We start from the raw sequence: 18054 nt of genomic DNA, 5'->3' as shown, positions 1-18054 counted from the left end.
TGTATTTTTTAATACGATGCACCTAGAAGAAAACTTTATATTTTTACTGTTATAGAGTTCGATACCTAACTAATTAGTTCATGTTTTTATTACTATTACCCAGCGTAAAAATATTCAGGGCTATTGTCTAATTTTGACACATTAAGTGATCAACATAGTTTTGATGATCACTGAACTTTGATGTACACTAAAAATTTAAAGATTTGGTATTGCGTATCTTAGTAAGTGGACATCATGTTACGGTGTATTACGGTGCTTATCAACGATGACACCGAACGTCACTATTTTTTATCGACATTATGCAGCAAAATTAAAAATATATACATTTGGTCGTACATTGAATTTTGGTCTGTCTACGATTATTACAATTTTGGTCGTCGTTTTGTGTACACAAGTGTATTTGAAAGTTAGAAACGGTAACAAATAAATAAAACTGAGGTAAGTCTTATAACCCTTGTTTTTAGAGAAATATTAATACTAATTTAAATATAAATTTTAAATATTTATATCCTTTAGATTGCTTTGTATAGTTTTATGAAATGTTTAACAAAAATCTATTTTAATTACATCTAATAAAATGTAACTTATTTACATATTTCAAACAGAAATATTGTTTTTTTAATAATGACTATTCTTGAGCCTAAATTAGATAGATTTGTCGGAAAACAGTAATTGAGGAGAATTAAATATTATTTAATTCCCATTAAATTATACATTATTTTTAAATATACTTGTTATTATAATAATGTGTTTTACCTTTCTATAAACTATAGATGCCTGCACGTAGAAAGCTTTCGCCTAGGCAAGTAGACATACTGGTAGAATTTGCAGAGTCTCACCGTGAAATAGCTTTGGGCCGCTTCTCCGGTGGACCACTTGCAAACCAGGCAACGAGAAAAGCTTGGGAAGAGGTAGCGGTCAAACTCAATTCAGTTGCTGAAGGTTCTACTAAAACACCAGATCAATGGCGCCGGGTAAATATTTTGTAACTTTTATGAAACAACAAGTTTTGTTAACAAGCTTTTTTGCATTCGCTTTTTTTGTTGGGTCAAGATAAACATAATAAAAATTCTCACATTTAGTAACCCCACTTGAGAGTTTGAAACATTTTAACACTTAACATAACAAACCCATATCAATCAGGTAGTTACGTCTTGAACTAGTTAACATTATTCAAATTTTTTGCTCAGTGCTTGTATTTTAGTTTAATATTTTGGAGTTTTTAAATTAATGCATAAAAATTTGTTTTGAAAATTAGTACTGGATTGAGTTCAAAGCTAAAACAAAAACTAAAGCAGCAGACTCAAGACGAAATGCTTCAGCAACGGGTGGTGGACCCAATAAGCTAGTACCGCGCAAAGGGTATTAGATCTTATTGGACCTGTGGCGGTGGAGGGATTACCTGGTGTGCGCATACCATTTGATGTTAGTTGATTATAATACTTAATAATATGTAATAATTGATTATAATAAATATATTGATGACTAATGCAAAATAATTTTTCAGTTAACAGCAGAAGAACAGAACCCTTCTCAAGTTGTCATAGAGGAATTAGGAACACAGCCATCAACATCCACTGCTCAATCCTCTTTTGAACCTTCAATGGACATAGAATGGTTGGAAGACAGTCCACCTCTGGAATTCCAAATACCTCCAGGCACCTCACATCCTTACACATTCAGTGAAGCATGATAATAAAGAATTATTGGAAGAAAGTGGGTATTTTTATTTGTTTGTAAATTATAGTATGAAAAATAGGTTTTAATATTATTCGTCGCATTTCAGAGGAGCAGCAGCAGACCATTTGCCAAAAAGCCCCAAAGAGGAAGACCAAAAAGCGAAGTAAATATTTTTTTTCGTCTGTACTAATGTTTTAAAAATGTTTGTTGGTTTGTGAGGTTGAAGGTCACAGTTGTGATTTAAGCAATACACGTTGTTGAATTAATGACATCGTTTATACGTATGTTTATACTACTGTAAGCTATGCAATGCTATTTAAATTTATAGGTACCTTAATTTATGCTACTTTTACAAGCTTCTTTTGCAAAGCTCAAAATAATTTTGTTCCTTTTTCATAGTACAAAAATAGATACGTTATTTAATATTTAGGTACCTATGTAGGATAGGTATCAAAAATAATATTGAAGACCTTTTAAGATTAGATTAGACCTTTTTAAGATAGAATTAATACGGCGGATTTACTCGTGTTTACTCATGTACTTAAAACCTATAGGTACCTACGTATTCTGTATGCAAGTACGTCAGATTAGGTAAATAATATAATATAGGTATTCAAAATGTTATAAGATTTTTATTTTTAAGTTTCAGTGCCAAATATCATCCTAAAATTATTATCAACATTTTTTGCGTAAAAAGTTAACAAAAATGTATTCATCCATTCATCTTCTTCGATCTTTACAAGATCTTCTAAATATTTAAATACGGTCTATTATATAGCATTTGAGCGTTTTCAAAAAAAAGTGTACCCCTCACTTTCGGCCTGTCCCCTGTGTTTCAAGTCGAATAACAAGTAAAATTTATATGATGGCTAATTATTTTAATGCTTGAAAGTATTAAATACATCATAATTTGATAAATGCAAACAATTAATTCACGGAAACATTGCGTACTATTTTTTAAATAATCATTTTTAAAACTAAAGTGTCAGTTTTTGGCGTGTCCCCATCCAAGTTCTTCGATGTTAGAGAAGCGATTCTAAAAAGTTTTATACCAAGGTGTACCATAAGTTTTAGTGTCGTCTAAAAGTACATTTATTTGCGAATCGTCGCATGTAGTTCATAATTAAGGCCTTATAATCGTTTAAAAGCAATTTGATTTCCAAAAATATCTTAACCCTTAACACGGCAAGCCCTGGAATAATGAACCCAGATATGACCTGAATTGGTTTTAGTGATTGTTATTGATTAAAAAATACTATAGTAGAGAAAAACATAAAACAAATTTTCTGTAAGTAGGTTTTTCAGGATGTCCGTTAAAACGGCCTTTGCCAAGAACCCCGTCTGCATTGCTGTCTCAAAAAACGGACAACGCTGTCATACAGCTTATAAAATAAGAATGAAAAAAAATATAATACAATTGAATACAATTTCAAGTAGCATTTTATTGTTTTATTGTATCACATTATTTTTATGTACATTATTTTCACTATCTATTATAACAAAAAATTCTTTAATTTTAACTAAATACCTAACAAATGATAATTGAGCCCTCTCGAGCTCAATCACACTATTAAGTTGTGTGGAATGTTAAATAACATTTATTATTTCGTGTCAAGCAACCTTTACTTTCATTTAATACAAATAATAATGGTTTTTCTAAAATGTGAAGTGATATTTGGCCGATGATTAGGACATTTAGACGAAATGCATGTGGAGGTCGAGGAACTCCCGGTTCTATTGTAGACCCAACAGATTTAACTGGTCTTAGATTATATTCGTCATTTTGAACTTAATTAAAAATAATTCTACATATAATTAAAGACTCTAAAGCAAGAAAATCCCATAAAAGTGATATTTTATTAAAGTACGAATCATGGCAACGTCCGTTTCTTGGGACATGCCAATGGGTTCTTAGTTACCTGTATCTACGGCACGGTCCTAAAAAACGGACCAGCTATATTTCGAATATTTTGTCATAGAATTATTTGAATATTTCATAATCTTTAGAGCAAAAACAACAGTTTATCTCATCTGAAAGTTAAATCAATAGCAATCAAACATGGAAACTATTAAATTAAAGCTATTATTGACCAGAAACACAAACCATCACTAATTCCGGGAATCCCTAAATTCAACAGTCACCTAGCACACGAATCAAATGTTCTCTATAATTGGCATGTAGGAGAAAAATAAAGGATTGTTATCGTACTTTCTCCAACGTAGTAAATTTTCTAGATTTTTTGGAACGTTCAAGATTTACACGGCAATAAGTATATGTACTAAAAAAGTGACAGAAAAGCTTTAAGGGTTAAAAAGTGGTACCGACCGGACATGTCGGGTTTATCACGGCTAATAATGCCACTTACAAATTTTAGATTACTATTTGAATTTTATAAATGGTAAAATTATCGTTTACTTTCACCGTCCGCCAATTTAAAAAAGCTTATTTTCAAATACAGTTCGAGTAAAACAGACGTGTTTTGTGAGTGCAACGGCCGTTGCAATTTCTACTGTCTGGTTTGAGACATATTATTACTTGATACAGGTAAGTAAACATCGTTTAGGTAAATACTTTCTGAAGATGGGCAATATATTCATTAACCGTTATTTACATTTGATAATCAGTGTAGGCACATTTTTTCGTCAGAATATAATTTTGACTAAAAACTGAAAAGAAAACGTCACGTCAGTTTTGCAACATTTTGCTTCGTGACCTATAGGCTGACAAGAAAAGTCGCAAAACTGCAGCATAAAGCCAAGTCTAGATTGTCATTGTAATATTCTTCATAAGTTTTATAATTTTTTCATATTTTTAGGTTTCACTAATCTCAGGACCAAAAAGGACATGTATAATTTGCAAAAAATGGTATTGCAATGAATGCGTTGGTCAGCAGGTATACCCTGAATACATAATATGTGATACATGTATGGAAAGTTAAAAGGTGTAGGTAGTGTAACTCTTGAGTTTTACCCTAAAATTGATACTGTGTCAAACTGTGTGTTGGTGTATTTTTTTTATGAGACTAAAATAAAATTTTTGTAAACGTATTCTCGGTTTTATTTTAACCATGTTAATTGGATTCAATATAAACCTAGCCTTATAAAAAATGGTCTATCGGTTTTGCGACAGTCCCCCGTTTTGCGACAAGAAAAATTTTAGTTTTTACATTTTTTTATTATAAGGGACACAAATAATTTTATTTCAATATTGAAAATGGTTTAACTGTTCCGAAATAAAATAATCACTTTGCCGATTTTAATCGAAATGTATTAAGTATCGTAAAAGTAACGGCTACTTTGGCATCAGCTGTGGCAAAACAGAACTTAAAGCTAGTTTAATAGGAATTTTAATTATTTGTCGACTTCAATTTTCTATTTTTTAAATAATGTATGTTATAATCTTCGTAACACAATCAAAATATTTTGCGTCTTTCTTCGTAGTTAATAGTTATATGAGCATTGATGACTGTCGCAAAACTGACACTTTTTTTCACAGTCCCATTTTATTTTGATGATTTCTCGTAATACAAATTAATCTGCAAGCAATTAAATATAATTTCACTTACTATGATGTATATTTAAAATTTCTAAATCAAAATTTTATTAAAAATGCAACATTTAAAATTTAGCCATAAATTCAGCCATGGTACACTTTTTTTTGAAAACGCTCATTTCTGTATTTGTGAATACTGCTGCCATCTATGGGAATTCTACTGCATGTCGTTTGTCAACTTACATTTTGTACATACTTTGATAACCACGAGTTCTAAAAAGTTTATTAGTTTATATCTCTACGTCTAGATGTCACTTTTTTAAAGTTGCTACTGAAATCTATTCTGATTCTTATAATAATTTAAGACTGAAAAGTTTGTTTGTTTAAACATTTTAATCTCAAGAACTGCTGGACTGGTTTCAAAAGTTATAGATTATATTATAAAAGGTATAGATTATATAATATATACCCCGGCCGAGGTTTGAAGCCGAGGCGGATTAAAAGGATGAAAAAATGTACATAAAAATATTGTCAACTTCGTATTGTCACATTTTATCGTTATAGACCGGGAGATACTGACACAAAATTTCGAGTCATTTGTAACAGGATGGCGGTTCTACAGGGGTCTTAGTACGCAATGATAAAAAGAAAAATGATGGTGTGATCGCTGGTATCGGTGGTTTAGTCTCGTGGGCGTTAGCCGAACTCGTCGGAAAAATAGCGAAAGTCAAACGATTTGTAACACAAAAATTTTAGTATTTACCGATAGCCCATAAAAAAGAAGTAGGCGGTAGTGTCATGCCATACTTTTCCGGTGTGACTTACAGCCCGCCATACCGACGCGAATATGTTGATTTAAATAAAACAATTATTCAACCATTTGTACCAGGCTAACTTTTGCACAGGTAACCATCGTCGTGCAGCCATTTACGAAAATTGCCATGCCATACTTTTCGGACGATTCCAAATGGTCGCCATACCGCCGAAAATCTGCAAAAAAAATTTATTTCGCCAAACTTTTTGTACCAGTATTGCATTTGGATTTTTGGAGAGTATTTGATAAAATGTGACCATTATTATATTTGCCATACTTCTAGTAGGGGGAAAAAGTGCTGTCATACTTGAAAAATTAATTAAGTATTAATTTATATAAGTGAAGATTTCCAACACCTAGATCTTTGAAATTTTGTATTTATATTCTTTGATCCTCAAACTTCCAGGAAAAATAAGTGCCATACTGTTACAAATCGTTTGACTTTCGCTATTTTCCGACGAGTTCGACTAACGCCCACGCGACTAAGCCGCCGGTACCAGCGTTCACACCATCATTTTTCTTTTTGTCATTGCGTACTAAGAACCCTGTAGAACCGCCATCCTGTTACAAATGACTCGAAATTTTGTGTCAGTATCTCCCGGTCTATTATGATTGCAAATGTGAAGAAAAAAAATTACTAGGTACCTTTTACACTGAGGATACCTAAAAAGAATGACGTCATATATTTATTTGTGTTATTTATTACGTATTATGAAATCTAGATGTTTAGAAGGGCATTATAGGAATTAGGTACTTGTTCGTAATTTCATCAGAAATATAGCTTTTCTTCCAAACCGGCAATATGCATTATATTGATTCAGGTAATTTTGTTGTTGTTGAAAATGTGTTATTATGATAATATAGGATAAAATAAAACAATTCAATATATTTTATATAGTTTATGAACAATAATTTGCATAATTAATTACAATAATATGTACAAAATAAATGGTATAAACACTAAACAGTAATATTCAAATCTATTATCTATAAAAAGAGTGTAAACATGCGCTACTCCAAATAATTGTATAGTCAAATATAGTTTATTGAAGTTATATGAATAAATATGTCGCAAAATGATTAATCATGCAATTAAATAATTTCTATACAAATGTTCTGGCTACCTATTATATGAAAAATCAATAGGAAGTTTTACATCATAGTCTTATTACATAAATCAGATCATATTATTGCAAGATTTCAATAAATTTCGTTCTTTCTGTGCTGTATTGGTATCATTTTGGAATCAAATCGCGCTATAAATTCTTTTTTTTTTTTCTTGCGTGAGAATATAATTTTGAGTATTGCACACAAATCTAAATAATTAAATGTCAGAACGAGCTAAATTTACGTATATTTTATCTATAACGTAGATACCGAATACAATTTCATAAAATCAAATACATAATATACAAGTCTAACTTGTGCATTTGCTATAGGTGTCATTACAGACTGTACTATTTCATGCTTCATTTTAATTAAGAAATACAGTACGTTATATACAAAAAAATACATAGAAAAGCGGTACACTTATCTAGCTAACAGTTTGTCAGATATATTTTGATAGTTTAAAAAAAAATTACATAGACAATGTTAAAGAGGATTTAAACTAACAATATCTTTGGAATTATTCTTAATTAAATTGTTAATTTATGTGAATTTGAAAGATAACTAACGATAGTATGTCAGGTACTGAAAAAACAATGTTTTAATTGCATGGTGCTTTCTAAGAAATGTTGTACGAAACAAGAAATCGGACCTATACATATTTTTAATTGATGGCACGTTAATCTTAATGTTCATTATTTATTTCATTAAAGTCAGTCTAAATATAAGTAACGATGACCTTTCTTGGGGAAAAGGGAACAGGAAAACCATTATATCTATCTTTCAGGACTATGTTTGTCAAAATTCCCTTGCTGGTTGCACGGAGGAAATAATTACAACTCCATTAATAAATAAGTCAAGTCATGGTGCACTTGTGAAATTTGTTTTCCTTGTAATGCCGTTTTTCGGCACATTGTTTCTATTTGGTTCTCGAGGACTTCTCTTTTGTCGTTCAATCATCGTCATTGAGAAGATCTGTACAGGATTTTGCTTTAGCGGACCTGAAAAAGATGAAAATAACATTAACACACACGGCAATGTTTATCTATACTAATATTATAAAGCTGAAGAGTTTGTTTGTTTGAACCCGCTAATCTCAGGAACTGCTGATCCGATTTGAATTCTTTCGGTGTTAGGTAGTCCATTTATATAAAGCTACTAGTGGTCCGTCCCGGCTTCGCCCGTGGTACCTACATATTTAAACTTTAAACTATCCTATCTCTCAAGTTGGATCGAACTGCACATGGTGTGCGAATTTTATTATTAGGAGTCCATTGAGGACAAACATTGTGACACGAGGCTTATATTATATATTGAGATAGGCTATATAATATTATCACGCTAAGACCAACAGGAGCGGAGCCACGCGGGTGAAACCGCGGAGAGCAGCTAGTTATTTATATAAGGCAATTACTTTACAAGTTGTACGTTGTACTCTTACGTTCTTACTAGAAACTTTACATTCATGTACTATATAATTTTATGTAGGTTTGAATACTTACTTTGAATACTTAGGTTTTAATATTTACTAAAAACTTGAAGAAATAATATGATAATACAAAACAACAATTAATTGCATTGATTAATTAACGCAATTACCAACAATGTATGTAAGGTCACGGAAACATTCGTACCTATCGTACTTTGCCCTTATGAAATCATATACATAATTTATTGAATTAAACTTGAATAAAATTGTTATAACTGAGTAGAAACAAAAAAATAAGATGCGTATGGAATGTCCAATGGTCGTCACAATGCAATGGAAGCTAACAAAATCAAGTTGCATTAATGTTAATAATTGGAACTAAATAATTTTTACTGATTTCATGTTTTACGTTACTTTACCTATGAGTTTAACAAGTTTTTAATAAAAAATGAAATTAATTTTAACTTGTATACATGTCTGCGCAGTTCCATTATTGCACGCCTCATAAGCGAAGCGTTGAGGTGGGTACTACTGTCACTTCGCGCAAAACATCTGATTTTTCAAACTTAAAATGTCTTTATGTATCATACATTGCACTTGTAAGATAATACATACACACACATATTAAGAAAAAACACTATTTTTAACGTTCATGATATTTTTGATGTCATTTTTGTTATTTAAACTAGTTAAAAAACAGTTTAAAAAAGTTCTGTCTTGGACGTCCGTGTGTCTGTATGTGCGGATCTTTTTTCTTGTTAACACGATAGCGACCGAAATACTTTACTAATCGAGTCTTTTTTTTCTCTTACGCTTGAGTATGCTCAGGAATAGAACCCTTTCATTTTTCAGGGTCTGATTCGATGTGGTTTAATTGTTATTAAATAAACAAAAATAATAATTAATAAATATTTATTAAAAAAAAATTATGAGGCGTGCACTTTTGGATTTTCCAAATTATTTTTAAATTTTTTCATGGATGTTAAAATTTTATTTGAAAGTAATAACTTAACTCAATAGATAGCAAACGAATTAATACACTTACTGATTTGTTTTCACTCTGCGGCATATTCTTAGCTCGATGGATCCGTTGCGAACTGCTTTAAAAAGGGCCAATGCTTCAGTGTGAGCTAGCTCATGGCATGCTTGCCCGTTCACAGCCAACACCTCATCACCTGGAAATAATATTATTTCAATTAATATCCACTTGTACACTACTACTGTATAATTAACGATTTATAAGTATGTTTATAGTAATGGTGCTATTATTACGCATTCATGAAATTGAAACTTTAAAGATATAGAATTAAAGTTTGTTTACACTCATCATGTTTCTATCATATTTTCAAATAATAATATGATTAACATTCAACAAGGAATATCAATTTAGTTAATTGAAAGATTATGGTACCCGTATCTTTATCTAGAAACGACAATGCAACTTCCGATCCTTATCAAACGTTCAATGTTTTAAAACAATTATTCTATGAAATTGTTGAACAGTGAACTATAATATAAAATAAACGAACCTGCTTTCAGTCTTCCATCGTCTATTGCTTGACCCTGGGGTAAAATACTTTTTATGAAAATACCAAGAGGACCTCTTGGAGAGTCTCTACCACCTACAATTGTAAATCCTAAAGGTTTCTTGCCGTGTCCTTTTTCAAATGTAATCGTATGATACGTATGTGTTGGTGCTCGCGGTCGACGGGGTAAAGTACAAAAGTTTGCAGCATTAGGGGTTTGTATTTCATTGTCCTCTTCATTTTTCACTGGATTAGTTTCTGTCACTCCATCGGGTGTATCAACGTCCACTATATCACTAGCACAACTCAATGTCAATCCCTCCTTATTGGAACCACCGTAACTAACAACTTGCCGGCGCAGGAGTTTGTTATTCATGCTGCTGTAGTTCGCGTTCTGTCCTTTCAGGAAATGTGAATGCGTGACTGGCGCGCTTGCCGTTTCATTCGCCGCTGATAACGCGCTTCGATTATAAGCGGTTTCATCCTGGGACTGATGACGCAGTATTCTGACGTCATATTTATCGACGCCTCTTTCCTTCCCTAATATAACAGCATTCTCATAGTCGACTGAACTCTCACGCATAAGGACGTTACTTCTATGTGGGGGTTCCCGTTGTCGCGCTTCTATCGACGTCTTTTCTCTTTGTCTACAGATGACAATGTCTATCTCAGATGCCCCCGACCGCAATGCATCTTTGGCTTCAGACATAGTTAGATCTCTCAGTCTTCTACCATTGACGTTGAGTAATTCATCGCCGATTCGTAACGAGCCTTCTCTGAAAACAAGAATTAAATATTTAAAATAAGAAATATTTATGTGCAGATTACAAACCTAGCTATAAACTTAGCTATACTTCCAACTCTTTATTTATTATTGATCTTATTGAACTTGTAAACAGGGACCATGTGTACGCCACTATGACTCATTGGATGTTGGGTATAATGAAATAAACAGAAATAAACTCCATAATTAAAATTTTTACATGATACATGATAGGAACGATGTAAAAAAAATACCGTGATTAAAGAAAACTGAATTGAAAAAAGGTTATTTGTTTTACTTATTATATAAATTATTAGGATTAACTCTGATCTTTACTATAATTAGTTATAATTTAATAAAAAATAAAGATAGGTAACTTACTTTGCCGCCAAACCTCCCGGAACAACATGTGCTACTAAGTAGCCTACGTGCCCCTCATCCGACAGTTTTGTCTTCGCAATAAATATGCCTAATTCGTCTATAGGGCTATTTCTCATTATCCTCACAACTTTAAATTCCGCTTGTAATTTGTTAGAACTTTTTATTGGCTTACGACACGGGGGAATCGGCGGAATACCACAATCGCCTTGACTAGCATCCCTTTGCCGCATTTTTTGTTTCTCGGTTAACTGAAGATACTGAGGCTCATCATTATCACAGTTCTTTGGCATTCGCCTTAATATTTCTTTACGATCTAATGATAATGCTCTTTGGGAATTCCTTGGTCTCGGCTTGGGAACTTCATTTCTTTCCCTACTCCTTCTATGGGAAACCCTAGCTTTCGCGTAACTTTGATCTCCCGATACACTTCTGCTATGAGATGGAATTTGGTTATTTGTTTGTGATGCGGAACTTTCACAGCGTGTTGATATTCTATCATTCTCGAATAATGAAGATGCTGCTGATTCATTTACTAATATACCAGAATCTGAATCTTCACAGTCGTGGATCAACACATTTTCATCGTCACAAGAAATATTGAAAACGTCATCGTGGAACACAGAGTTCTGACCCTTTTGGAATTCATCTAAACCAGGTAACGCGCCATATGAAAAACTCCTGAGTTTGGCTTTAACACCACCTCGTTTTTTACGACTTTTACTATTTGCACAACTTGACTTTGATCTATTTTCATTTGCACTAGCTGCCCCCTCTTCATCTTCCCCATTCTGTCGATAAAGTTTTGATAGAAATTTATTTGTAGATGATTTCAGATACCTATCGGACATCGCTCGTAATTTGGCAGATAAACATGAATTCGGTCCAATTGTATCCTTATCATCTTTACTCTTAAATTTATCAGTCTTTCTTTCAGGTTTTATGGCAATTGTTGATTCATTATCGTAAGGTTCATAGTCGTCATTAAAAATTTGATCACTAGATTTAGATAGTTTTGTTACTGTCTTTGGAATAACATGATAGCGGTCACATTCTGAACCTGAGCTATAGCATCTAGTTCCGCGGTTTGTAAACGATTTGCCTTCTCGCCAATTACATTCGATAGGGCTTTTGGCATAAAAAACCTCGTCGTCATAATTTTGCATTTTGACCCATGGATTGTGATTTTCAAATTCATTGTGAGTTTCAGGGTATGCCTCAGCAAAACGACAATGGGTTACATCGTCCACATGCCCAAAAGCACTACATTCACTACCAGATGTAGATGCGGCATCTTCGCCATGTCGAAAGGGTCCATTGGACTTAAAGCAGGACAGTTTCGTGTTCTTAACTTTATCCAATAATGGATTTCGTTTTTCTCTAAAAACCATGTACTCTTTTTCTAAAGAGCCTCCGCGGTTTTTGCGACTAGAATTGCAACTTTCTTGCAGTGAAGTGGGGCTGTTTTGCAACGAAATGCGTCGGGTAACTGGTGTTTCTCCGTTGCGGTGACATGGGTGCGGCGACTTTTCAACTATTATAACTTGATCGCTTAGATTGTAGAAGTTTGTCTCCACCGAACTGCTGCTACTTTTTCGATTGGAGTAGCGTACCGGGGATATATCTGTAAAATATTAAACATATTGTTAATTAAAAATTCAATAAGTACAAAATAAAAATTTTGTTTCATTTCTTTATTTAATAAGGTTATCATAGTTTCAGGCAATATAAAGATTACTTTGCATAAATCATACCTATTCTAGACCGCCGCGTGTTTCTAGGTTCCGTTTCAGGCGATACGGCAAGCAGCCGCGGCGGCTCACCCTTTCTGAACCACCGCATTTTGAAGATTATCGCTCCATTTTATAAAACTTCACTGGAACAAAGAAATTAATGTGTTTATTGACCTATTTATATAAAAATAAAGTGTATTATTTACTCAGACATAAATATCCTTAACTTAAAATTTCGCAATTTCAACTAGATTATTGTTTCAGTAGGTGTAAAATATATAGCAGCTATATATATAAAACAAAATGTTGGCATTGTTAAATTACCAGTATGTGGGTTTCTAACGTTGAATTTCACAATATTTCGAAATATATTGCTAAGCGAAACTTGTACAGTTCAATGCTAAATCTTAAACTAAATGATTAAACTCATAAAGGCCTTAATAAAATATCGATTCCAATGTATTTATTCGCAAGAACGTCGTTTGCCTACAGATTTAAACAAAACACATAATTATGCATTTAATATACAACTTTTTCTGTCGTAAGAATTGAGAACCGTCGATATAATCACGTAACAACTCTTAACCTTGCTCGTGACAACAGATTATATTGTGTAATCGATTCAAATCATTTCTTAGCAATCTCTCTTTCTATTGCGATATCTTTATCGAGCATAAAACCCAAAACTAAGAAAACATTTTAGGCTGTTTCATAAACAGTTCCCTTTGGCTGATTTCACTAACTGTGTGGGTCAATTTAACCAATGGGTGTCATGATATTCTGTATGACATAATAGGTACCTATATTTTGTAAATAGCTTACTATATTATATTTAATAAATATGTAAGTAGGTAAATATATATTTATCTGATCAGTTGAATATCATTTTATAAAATACTAGCGGTCCGCCCCGGCTTCGCCCGTGGTACATATTTACGTTTTCTCTACATAAAAACTATCCTCGTACTTCAAGGAATATAATAAAAAAAGAATTATCGAAATCGGTTCAGCCGTTCTTGAGTTATGCGCTTACCAACACATTTTGCGATTCATTTTTATATATATAAGATTTATTGTAAATTGTTTAAATTAAAAATATGGGTATGTTTAGTTACTTATACGTGTTAATATTCGTAAATATATTATTTGAAAAAAATCAATATTCGAGTACAAACATCTTGACCGTTTAGTGAACCTTCCCTTTTTATAATTGACAAAAAATATGACCGGTCTCGTACACCTCAGATACCGAATCAACGACCTTTTGATCTAAAGCGTCCCTGGCTTGCGTCCTCAATATCATAATATAAATAATTTATGAATATTGCGATGCATGTCGTTAGCGCATATTCGACTTCGGGTTATCGAGTGTTATGTCGCAGAATATTATCAACAACTTTGATTATTTGCATAATTGAGTTCATCGTATCGTTCAAGTATCCTTAATGTATCGATTTTAGGATGTTGGCGTCAACGTTGTTCCATAGTAACCGTTTGGTTTTCTTACACCTACTGAATTTTTTCACAAGTTATTATACATACGAAATTCATTACGTTTATGTTGCTTTTAATAAAAAGGTAGCATTTCTTGGTACATATATGTAATAGTGTTTACATTAGCAAATTTATTTTATAAACAGGATAGCGGACTGTCCTTTAAAAATAACTTTGACATTATCTTAATTGTTTGAATCCATAAGGTTGATAAGGAAAATGGTCGTCGTATTCAGGTAGTTTGTATGCGGATTACGGTATTTCCTTGTGTTTCTTACAGCGAGGAAGTGACAAACGGAAGAGCCTATGTGAATACTTACAAGCCAAATTGCGTAAATAGCATTACATGTACAGAGCCATTTGCAAATGGAATTTGAATTACAAAATGCACTTACAAGTCAAAGAGCACTTAGGAAATGTTTGTGGTGGCAAATCAAACACGCATTAAAGTTCATTTGCTTACATGTCTTTGAGAATATCTAGTCAAATCAAACACATCTATTTTCATCACGTATGGAATTAACGATTTGGTACAGGTACATTTAATACGGCCAGTTAAAATTGTAAGAAGTATTGTATTATTGAAAATAATATATTTTTATACCTTTTTATGCATGTATAAAAGCCCTTATCTTAAGCTTGTATGACACATAACAGCATCAAGTAGGAACATCATGAATTCATGTTTTTAAAATAAATGATAAGGCATGATGAGTAAAATAACCAGTATGTTTTATATTTTGTAGCAGTGTGATGAAATAAACTACATATTGAAATAACGACTAGTTTCATTAATACTTTTCTATGTTTATTTTTGATACGCTATAGAAGTTAAGTTATAAAAGTAAACCGTAACCTCATTTATAAGCTACAGAAAAGGATGAACACTTGAATAGATAGCAGGACTAAGGGTTCCTTTATCCCACTTAAGTACTGAGTTCCAAAAAGGAATAATTCAAATAAAACACTGAATTATTCTCATTAAAATTTACAAAAATATGCAAAACAGTTAAATTCAGGTTACAGTTTAAAGTACTAAATGCTGTGGGTTAAAGTTCGTGTTATGTTATGCTTTTAATGACATGAATCGTTCAATGTTCGTTCAATCCGTTCGTGCAATTTTTCAAGATTGGATACCTAATGTAAACTTTTTTGCATAGGCCATAGTAGATAGCGTCTTCTTATCTTTAGGTAATCAAATTGATTTTATAAGAATAGGGTTAGTCATGCCAGTTCCAATATACTGACGTACATAATCTATAAATGATAATAATTACATAGTATATAGGTACCTAATCATTAAAAAAAAACTAAATTTGAATAATAAAATCTCAGTTTAGAATAACATCTTTCTATTCTCTGTCTGTTTTTTATTAGTTTGATTGAGCTTCCTGCGGCTTAATTAAATGGGATTTTCACTGGAAGATATAGAACAAATATTAGTTTTTTGTTGGTATTCTCACGGTATGATGATCAACGCGAGAATAACCGCGTCAGCGCGGGAACTTCCATGCGAACGTCACGCTTAGTAAATAAATGATTTATGTACTACGAAATTACGAATGCTTAACTTACTAGATGTTCGAAAAAAAAGGGGAATGTGGTAACTCAATAGCAAATTTATATATTCTCTATGGTTATTTAATAATATCAAATGCTTCAAACATAGTCACATAGTCGATCTTATTTTAAACGATAAACAGACACTTGTCCCGAGGGCGACAGTTGCGAGTATTTGGTCAAGTGCGAGTTGGAGAAAATAAAATGGCGACTATGATTTATATAACTTGGATAATCTGGTTTTGTGCTGGTACTGGATATCCTTCACCAATTAAAGGACATCCACCTATTTTCTCGGACCTAACGCATCCTAAGGCTTAATTCTGTATATTGTATTTAAATACACAACTGACGAAAAGTTTTAGGCCTTTTGAATACTAACTATAATGTAAATATAAAATATTATTAGTTTTAATAAACCAATATCAATGAGCAAGAAAATTTTAAGAATAGATACTGATAACATCGCATCGATAAGAAGAAAAGATAAAGATAAATAAATTTCTGTAACTTCAATCAATTAATGTAACATTTAAATTAATGTTCAGGTACTACCTTTAAATTAACTTGCCATTCTTCATTGCGTCGTAAGTGCTTAAAATACCCTTATTGTAATATACATTATGATTTATTACGTACTAGCTTTCCGCCCGCGGCTTCGCACGCGTTTTCAAAGAAAAACCCGTTCCCGTAGGATTTCCGGGATAAAACCTATCCTATGTCCTTTCTCGGGTATCAAAATATATCTATACCAAATTTCATGCAAACTGGTTCAGTAGTTAAGGCGTGATTGAGTAACAGACAGACAGACAGAGTTACTTTCGCATTTATAATATTAGTATGGATATATTTCATAGCAAAATGAGCAAACAAGGTTGTAAAATATACTCAATTTGGCTAGTTACCAATCGTTTAATCGTATATGTGCTCGCCAAGGATGTTATTCCTTGTATTGTGACATTATTTTTGTATACATGAATATATTTGCTATACGTTTCCATGCGACGCGACGGTCGAAAATATTATGGATAAAAGTTCATTTATATGATAGAAATTGAGTAAGTTTGTTGATTAAAGTAATGGGCGATACAATATTACGGTACGTATGTTGAGAACCGGACGGTAATATTATGTAGTTAATAAAACATGGACTGCTACAAAAATATGGACAACAAATCAAGATAAAGCAGATTATATAAACATAGTTTATACTTTATATACACTTTGTACTACCTACCTACTACCGAGCGGCAAATAGGTATACTACGAAAACGAATGGTATTTACTATTTATCCAAAACCATCCAGTCACGCCCAAAATCAACCCAAAATACAATTGAATCGTGCATACATTTTGTTTGCGATACTTTTTTGATACTTTTACATTTACTGCGAGCGAAACTTTAGAATTTAGATGCATCACGTAAATGTGATCAATATTGATGTCACACAGTAAATACGTTTTTGAATACAAATTCGTTGTACGGATACAAAATCTTCATTTAGGTTAACTCTTTCCACTTTGCGTGCAACCGAATATTTTAGAAAAGGCTTGATACGAAACTCCACTACAACATTATTGATTGATTATTGATAATATTATTATAAAGAGTAATACAAAACAATATCATAATGTCAAAACGCAATATAATAGGCAGGTAGATATCTACCCACCTATTTACACTCGCTAAACTTGACAGGAACTCTTCTAAACTAAAATTATTCTATTGCTAGATAAGAGATAGAGATTATATGATAATACCTATTTATTTCATCTAAGATAACGTGGCTTAAATTTTATTACAATTTGAAGATTAAAGCGCCGAATATATCGTTTATAATCATAGTTTTATGATAGCTTAATAATATAAAAGCTAAAGATAAATACTATAAAACAAAAACAACAATAAACACGTTGCTAGATTAGCATTAGATCTTTATACTTATTCCTCCTGTATATAAAGAAAAATGCCTGTATTTAACATCGGCGTAAACAACGCCAGCAGAATTCAGGTCGCTTAATCCGTTAACATCGGCTCGTCTTCATGGTTTAATGCATGGAATCGATGTACTGTGTG

At 32.3% G+C, this 18054-nt stretch overlaps 2 protein-coding genes across 3 annotated transcripts in view; one reads left to right on the top strand and one right to left on the bottom strand.

Annotated features, from left to right (window-relative positions):
• Nucleotides 1–402: 402 nt before the first annotated feature.
• Nucleotides 403–2096, top strand: LOC149907824 (uncharacterized). The gene is made up of 3 exons (XM_090103493.1): nucleotides 403–974; nucleotides 1508–1716; nucleotides 1787–2096. Exons 1-2 carry the CDS (start codon nucleotides 774–776, stop codon nucleotides 1691–1693), a joined length of 387 nt encoding a protein of 128 aa, XP_089959619.1. The 5' UTR covers nucleotides 403–773; the 3' UTR covers nucleotides 1694–1716; nucleotides 1787–2096.
• Nucleotides 2097–6871: 4775 nt separating this feature from the next.
• Nucleotides 6872–18054, bottom strand: part of LOC149907823 (uncharacterized) — a 36615-nt gene continuing 25432 nt past the window's right edge. For both annotated transcript variants that reach the window (XM_090102938.1, XM_090102939.1), the window contains exons 2-6: nucleotides 12945–13066; nucleotides 11194–12814; nucleotides 10053–10825; nucleotides 9569–9698; nucleotides 6872–8095 (exon numbers count right to left, since the gene is read on the bottom strand). In XM_090102938.1, the coding sequence (XP_089959064.1) occupies nucleotides 8047–8095; nucleotides 9569–9698; nucleotides 10053–10825; nucleotides 11194–12814; nucleotides 12945–13032 (2661 nt within the window). In that variant the 5' untranslated portion in view covers nucleotides 13033–13066 and the 3' untranslated portion in view covers nucleotides 6872–8046. The remainder of the gene's footprint in view (nucleotides 8096–9568; nucleotides 9699–10052; nucleotides 10826–11193; nucleotides 12815–12944; nucleotides 13067–18054) is intronic.

The sequence above is a fragment of the Colias eurytheme genome, chromosome 6 (assembly GCF_061535395.1).
Source record: "Colias eurytheme isolate Ceu_HAF_F1 chromosome 6, ilColEury1 Martin Lab GWU primary, whole genome shotgun sequence".
In the NCBI taxonomy this organism is placed as follows: domain Eukaryota; kingdom Metazoa; phylum Arthropoda; class Insecta; order Lepidoptera; family Pieridae; genus Colias; species Colias eurytheme.
Note: the sequence above shows the minus strand (reverse complement) of the source record. Positions and strands in the feature narration are given on the sequence as shown.